Source organism: Neolamprologus multifasciatus, chromosome 18 (assembly GCF_963576455.1).
Source record: "Neolamprologus multifasciatus chromosome 18, fNeoMul1.2, whole genome shotgun sequence".
NCBI lineage: Eukaryota > Metazoa > Chordata > Actinopteri > Cichliformes > Cichlidae > Neolamprologus > Neolamprologus multifasciatus.
In genome coordinates this window covers 19,087,464-19,095,062 of record NC_140456.1, presented here as the reverse complement: position 1 = coordinate 19,095,062, position 7,599 = coordinate 19,087,464, and the positions used below count along the sequence as shown (strand labels likewise).

General features: G+C 43.4%; 1 protein-coding gene across 1 annotated transcript; it reads right to left on the bottom strand.

Moving 5' to 3' along the window:
* Window positions 1-125: 125 nt before the first annotated feature.
* glula (glutamate-ammonia ligase (glutamine synthase) a) lies at window positions 126-3,809 on the bottom strand. The gene is made up of 7 exons (XM_085139499.1): window positions 3,665-3,809; window positions 2,858-3,045; window positions 2,616-2,777; window positions 1,787-1,933; window positions 1,561-1,688; window positions 1,252-1,451; window positions 126-1,138 (listed from the first exon to the last, which is right to left on the bottom strand). The coding sequence occupies exons 2-7, from the start codon at window positions 3,021-3,023 to the stop codon at window positions 826-828; spliced, it is 1,116 nt and encodes a 371-aa protein (XP_084995625.1). The 5' UTR covers window positions 3,024-3,045; window positions 3,665-3,809; the 3' UTR covers window positions 126-825.
* Window positions 3,810-7,599: the final 3,790 nt, after the last annotated feature.

Sequence of the window (7,599 nt, the reverse complement as noted above, 5' to 3'; positions counted from 1 at the left end):
TTAAAGTCTAAGGTAGACAATAACAGATGAGGTTAACCAGCTATAATACATCACTACCTGTCTGAGCTTTTACAAGGAAGCAAGTCGGTTGGAAGTGTGGGAAGTCAAAGAGTCACACAGCAGTGTTGTGATAAAAATAAAAGTTTTAAATGTTTCAATAAAAATCACCACGTTCAGTAAATGTAATGTTTTACCAAATCAGGTGCATTATAATATCGCAGTTAACAAAAGGATAAAACTCCTTGAGGAAATCTACAAATGGCATTATGGACAGATCCACCACATTTGCACAACTTACATCTGGGTACAGACCTCTACAAAGTGTACGATACAAAGATGACCCAGTGTGTCAAAACTCTGAAGACAAATGTTGCCATTTAAAAGTAGACACTTGATAAAACGACAGAATTAGTAACAATGAAGACTGGATAGTTGAAAGGCAGTTCAACATATTAACAGTACACTAACTAGTCAGATTTATTCAATTACAAATGCTGTCCAGTCTTAGCAGCGCTACTCTGCAGTGTCCATGTGCTTTAGTTTGTTTTAGTCACTGACAAAACAGGGAATGATATGACATGGGTTACAAAACAGTGTTACAAAAGCCAATCCCTGCTAAAGATGAGGGGAAAGGCATACCCTGCCATGACCAGCTCACAACTACCAAGGATCTAACACCTTGTCATGTTTTCAGTTGACCAGTCAACTTTAAGCCATTAAAAATGTGGGTTAAAAATCATCTCAGAGGGAGAAAGGGAGGAAAAAAAAATACAGTACTAGTTTAAAAGAAATTAGGGGGGAGAACAGTCGGAGTCAGTTGTGGATTTAGTAATCCACGGGTTCATCTCCTTCCTCGTTCAGCAGACAGGTGCGGATCAGGGCCTCGGTCACACTGTACGGGTCACAGTTGGCTGATGGGCGGCGGTCTTCGAAGTAGCCCTTCTTCTCCTGACCAACATTACGAGGAATGCGAATGCTGGCACCACGGTTGGCCACACCTGCAGAGAATTCATGGATGTTTGATGTTTCGTGGCGGCCAGTGAGACGGCGGGCGTTGTCGAGCCCCCCTTTGGGGTCGTAGGCACGAATGTGGTAGCTGTGCCTCTTTGCGAGCCTCTCAATGGAATCCTCAATAGCTCTGAAAGCAGGAATGACAAGTGTCGCATCAGAAATGCAAAAAATGACTTTTTAAAAAAATAAAATAAAACTAGACGTGAACTTAAACAAGTTCATGAAGCTTTTGCCACTCACTTCAATCCACCGTCTTCCCTCATCTCTTTCGTGCTGAAGTTCGTATGGCAGCCAGCACCGTTCCAGTTTCCAGGGATTGGCTTGGGATCAAATGAGGCGACAACGCCAAAATCCTCACAGACACGGTGCAGGATGAAGCGCGCTACCCACAAATGATCGCCCATGTCAATGCCTTCGCAAGGTCCGACCTGGAACTCCCACTGCACACGGAGAGACAGCTCAGCATTACAAGTGATACTTTTAACTGTCTCTTAAGAACCAGAAAAACCAGGTTTCAAATCCAAATTCATGTTTGGCTTCTTTAATTACCTGAGCAGGCATCACTTCAGCATTTGTGCCACAAATCTGGACTCCAGCGTACAAACAAGCTCTGTAATGGGCCTCGACTATGTCTCTGCCATAAGCTTTGTCAGCTCCAACACCACAGTAGTACGGCCCTGCAAACATTGAAAGTGTTACATCATCCAGGCAAGGATCCGTGTATCCGTGCACGCTAATTCATCAAGGGAAAAAAAAAAAAAAAAAGGTTTCTCACCCTGTGGTCCGGGGAAACCATTAGATGGCCAGCCAAATGGATGCCCGTCCGTTCCAAGGATGGTGTACTCCTGTTCCATGCCAAACCAAGGATGCTGATCCGCCACCATATCCATCACTTTATTACAGGTGACCCGAAGGTTGGTTTCTGCAGAGACCAACATGGCAAATTACACACAATGTTCTAAAACACTTTGGCCACCAACAGTGCACATTTTTAGGGTCTCTGATTTGTAATTGTGAGCTTCACTCATCTCAAATAAAATGAGTGTAAATCTACAGAACAATTCTTCAGTTATGTTTTAATTCCACATTTATTCCCATTCATTTGCCATAATCACCAATGCTGTATCTCCGGTATGTACACACCTCAAATTTTGGCTCATGAGACGTAATGAGTGGGTGTTATATTCCAACCATGACTGCAATAATCATTAAATTGATAAGAACTACTAATTGTGCTTTCATACCAAGAACCATTAGGTCAAAGCATATCTAATTTTATGTCATGTCACAACTTTATCAAAATAGTTGCTTAGCGACGCTGACAAACAGTTTGCTGGGCTCCTTTCCCCTCTTCTCTTTAAAGGTATGCCCCGCCCATTTTACACCTTTAGACCAATCAAATCACCGACCGTCTGGCGTTAGCTTATCAGTTTTAATATTCAGCTATCAGATTTTCAAATAATTTTATAGCCATCATCTCGTTGAAGTGGTCACATTTATGATGCACTCTTACATGCACATCACCATCCATCACCCAAAATTGTTTTTTTTTTTTAATTAAAGAAATTAATAAATAAAAACAAAAACAGAGGAGTTCCGTTTACCTGTAGGTTTACGGTTGTACTTCAGGACTTCACACAGCACCAGCTTGTTGGGGTCTTTGCGGAATGGATCGCGGAACATGGCTCCGGGGATCAGATACATGTCGCTGTTGGACCCTTCGGACTGGTAGGTACTGGATCCGTCAAAGTTCCATTCAGGAAGATCTACAAGAGGAGCAGAGCAGTGTGATAGCCTGCAGAACATCTCTGGCTTTCTGAGACTGCGTCAGGAAGATGCTGCTTACCTTCGATGCTTTTGGGCTCAGAATCAAGCGTCCGGGTTTTGCATCGGAGCCCCTCTCCGGTTCCGTCGATCCAGATGTACATGGCCTGGACTTTGTCCCCCTGAGGGAGCTTCATGTACTGCTGCTTGACAGCTTTACTCAAACTGGCGCTGGCGGACGTAGCCATCTTATTTGCTACTATAATACACCTGAGGATGAAGAGAGGGAGATGAGAGCAGGTATGAGACTGCGCTGCGCTCTGGATCACATGTTGCATAACCAGGTTCGGGGGCGCAAAAAAAACAAACCCCACACACACAAAAGCAGCCCCATTGTTTTGTTTTTTCTTCCAGAAAGGGGGGGGGGGGGGGAGCGAAAAAAAAAACACACCGAGGATGTGTTTTCTAAAAAAAAAAAAAACATTTCCAGCGTTTTCCTAGAAAAGGCGACTTTACACCATCCGAGTTTACTGATATGATTACATTTAACGCCACCTCACACCGTGGAAAACACAAGGAAACAAACGGCTTCCGCTAAACACACCGCATCCATCCACGCAGTAGCTGATCGCCGAAAACAGGTGAGGCAATGTTACATCATTTGCTTCCTGTTTCATACACATTACCTTCTGATCTACACCTAAATCCGACAAACACACCTAGGAAAAATAAACTGAAGCATCCATACAAAGCAATCAAAGAAAGGCAGAAACTCGGGTTAAGAAAGAAGTTACTGCACAAAGTCTGGAACAATGGCAAGTCTCACGCAAAGAGCTGCCTGACCTGCAGGTAAACTAATACAAAGGTAGGAAAAATAAAGACAAATTACCTGGAGAAACGAGAAAATTGAAATAAAAACTAAAGGACTGGCAGGTCCAATGTGTTGTTGAATGATGTCTCACTAGTGGCTCTCTCATTCTCCGGTACTGAGATCCCGGATCCAGGAGAATTTATAAGAGCGGGATCTGGCCTTTGATTGGTCGGAGGGGGAGGGCTGAAAGAAGAGCCGCAACGCCCTCTACCCGGAGCTGAGCCGCGTGTTACTATGCGTGAGTCTCCCCCTCGTGAGGGCATCCTCATCTACGCGCTTAATCTGAAGCTGAAGCGAGACAAAAAGAAAGAAGGAGCCTGACATGGAGGCTGGCAAACTCTTTGAAAACACGCTGCAGTGACGGTCAGAATGTGCAGTTCAGCTCCGCTCACACCGCCAGGTGCGTCTCCGGTCCAAGACGCCACCGAGTGGTGGAAATCAGTGCCATGAACGAACTGGTTTTAGTGGGAGGTTATGCAATCCCGCAACCAGACATCTGATGGTGCAGCGAGGTTTTCAGCTGGATTTTCAAGTTTCTTCATGATACACTCATGTGCAGATGTATATCATGCGCCTCTTTACCAGTTGTTTTTATTAGTTTAGTTTTCATTCTACAGTTGGATAAAACAGCCACAGCTGGCAAAGCATCAGATAGAAGCTGTATATTAAAAGCCCCTCTGGGCAGATTATTTTAAAAGATCTTAATGCCACAGTTACTGCAAATACTCTCTGACCTCCTGGCAGCCATGTCCTGAGGCTGTAGTTGCATACATTTTCATAGTCATCACACCATTCAGTGGTCCCTCGGCTCCTTTGAAAAGGAGGTATTGTCCAGACGGAGACTGCTCCCAACAGGATAGAAATGTTTCATCACAAGATAAAGGTGATCGCTCAGAGCAACCTTGTATTGATTTGCAGTGACCTTTCCCTCCAAGGGGGACGATCAGGACTGAACCAATGCATGCAAACTGCTTCCTGCAGCATAACAAAGTCACCTCACTGTAGGTGTTAACAGCCGGTGTTTCATTTTAATTTCTCACCCATCTGAATTTGCAGTGCCTTTGTCAGCAGTATTATGCAGAAACTACCAAAGAGGTAACCTGTTTACCTTTACATTCTCTTGAATTAGAAGATGAACGACTGGCCTTGGCATGCCTTTCTAACTGAATGCATGTTTTGGCTCAGGAGGGAAGCTGCTAAAAACAAGCTCTTTGACGTGTAAATTCTACTTCAAAGCACTTTTCACAAAAGATTTTTGCACATTTGGTGATTTCTGTGGTGGTCTACGTGATCAGTGGTGAGAAATCTAGTTAATTTTTTGACATTTTAAGTCATTTTGATAGTGAAAATAATGGAAAAGTTGGGACATTTGCATCATGTCCAAATATCTAATAATATATCATATCAGTAAATGATTATATCAGCAAATCATCACATTCAAAGAAGCTGCAGACTTTTCTTTATCAAAATACTTTATTTTCTCTTGGCCACTATTTAAACAGCGAATAATTTCATCTTTAATTATTTTTTGAGGTGAATAATGTATCATTCAACGCTCTAATAAGATGCCAATCCTGTGATAGCAAAAGAGTCACCAACAATCAAAAAAAATAACCATTCTCCCTTAAGGGGAAAAAACACGAAGATGTAACCTTAGAACTAAATCCTTGAGAGACCCTTCCGCCTCGCGGCATTAAGCTCACTTTGAACTTTTAAGTAAAGGTGGCGCTGTATGAATAGGTCAGCTGTTGTGGTTAATGTGGGTGAGCACAAGGATACTGTGTACAGCCAAAGAGCGCAAAAATTGTTATCAGGAAATTGATGTTTTTTCATCTGTTGTCCATCATTGTCCATCCCTTCTGCCTCTGTGCCCAGACCAGACTTTGTCCTGGCAGATGATGAAAGTTCTTATGAGAACTTCCTGAGAACCTGGGGCTGAAATACCAACCTGCACCACCTGGGACTGTGGACTGAGAGGAGGAAATGCCCCGCAGCTATTTCTGACACCAGAAATCCTGCTAACCTCTTGGGAACGTTGTGTCCCTTATCCAAAGTGTTGAATTGACCACATTAACCACCAGACATCTTTACCCTTTCGTACACCCTTCAGACTTTTGTTCTGGTTCAAAAGCGTCTAGCTCCTTAAACAAGAACAACAGTTTTCTTACATAACTACAATTTAAAATCTTCATCAGAAGCAGATTCTCTTGTTCTGCTCCATTTAGTTGGTGTACAGCACCACCTGCTGGAGCTTCAGAGGAGTGAAGATGATGAGTGAGACTGATGGAGGCTTCCTGAAGCCTGACTTACTCTGACTCTCCTGAGACCTGCAATGTTGAAGATTGCTGAACCTGACAAGAAGAAGTTCTCCTTACCTTTGCTCGACCAGAAGGTTGCTGGAAAACTTCGGTTTTCCTTTGGAGTCTCTAAAGTTTCTGAAGCATCTTTGTGATTTTTATGAATACACCTGATGCACAAGTTGAAAATCATTAACGTTAGACTGATGAGAATATTTTACACAATCCCGTCTGCAATGATAAACAAAGTCATAGCAAAAACACCTGTGAATACTGTGAGATGGAAGCGAAAGCTCAGGAATATAATATTTTTGGTCAAGTGTACTGTGTCAAAGGAAAAAAGCTTCATTCTGTATTTTTTTAAAAGTCTCAGTTATTATTTTGGTTAAAAGACTTCTGCAAAACATTGGCACAGTGTGTTTGAAATACAAAGTCACAGCGTGAGTCCTCAGTTCTGAATCGAATTTTTCTTAATAGTATCAGCTCATTTTGGAAACTAGGTCAGAAGTACTCCAACAGTGCTGTAAAGCTTGCAGCCCATGTTCAGCAGATCTCAGCACCCAAACAGACAGAACACTTTGAGTTTTCACAGATTCATCGTTGTCACATTTGCCCGGAGGCACAATGCAAGCTGCTCCACCAGTCTGTTGTGAGTTTTCTGTGAACTCAGCTCTAATATTTAAAGAGGATAACCCTCATGAACAGAGACACATTATTCCCCATGTAGAATAAATTCAGTTTTACTTAACGAGAAAAGATTGATTAAAAATGGACCTTTGCTGTCACTAAAGCCTTTTTAGGGGATCAATTAACTGTAGACTGCTCAAAAAATGAAGAAACAGTTAATCATTACAGGATAACACAATTGAGACTGAGGCATATTAGTCTGTCCGGTTAGGAAGGATAACCCAGTGAATCCATCATCTCTCCTCTTCATCCCTCCTGATGGATTTTTCTCTAGTTCTCCTTTTTGCTACTGCCCTTGTTACTAGTGGTACAGGTAAACCAGCTCCTCCAGCATGGCACATTCATATGTGCAGACACAAGGTCTGCAGACTTCAAGCACACCTCAGGAGTGCAGAGGAGGTAGCAGGAGATGGCCCAGGCATCAGGAGAAGGGCATCGGACCAGCAGCAGGAACGTTATGTGGACAGGAGGAGCAATGCCAGTGCATTACATAATAACATCCAGTGCCCTGAGGGTGGCAGGGGAGTATAACATCATTTAGAGGAATCTCTGGTCACAGTACAGCAAAATGCAGCTCATTTGGCGGTCACCGGACAACACCATAATTAGCAGGTCCACCACCTTCACCCTGTTTTCCTCACAGATGAGAGCAGGTTCGTGTGATTAAAAGGAGTCTGGAGCATGAATCCCACATGAGTGATTCAGCAGAGGGTCAGCGATGGTCCGGGGTGGCATATCTTTGGAACGTCGCACAGAACTCCATGTGTTAGCCAACAGTATCCTGACTGCTTTTGGTGCAAAACAATGCCTGGCCCTGTGTGTGCAGAGAGTTCCTGGATGATGGAGATACTGATGTCGCTGACTGGCCCTCAGGTCCCCCAGACCTGACTCCAACTCTGAGAACCTCTGGGTAGTATTTTAGTATCAGCAGAACCACAGACTATCCAGCAGGTCATCTCTGCCTTGAAC

Excerpts from the sequence above, each read along its gene's own strand:
- glula (XM_085139499.1), bottom strand. The coding sequence starts at position 3,023 with ATGGCTACGTCCGCCAGCGCCAGTTTGAGTAAAGCTGTCAAGCAGCAG. Across the intron at positions 1,934-2,615 it reads GTACAACCGTAAACCTACAG|AAACCAACCTTCGGGTCACC; the intron begins GTAAACGGAACT and ends TGGTCTCTGCAG. Across the intron at positions 1,452-1,560 it reads CTGAAGTGATGCCTGCTCAG|TGGGAGTTCCAGGTCGGACC; the intron begins GTAATTAAAGAA and ends CTCCGTGTGCAG.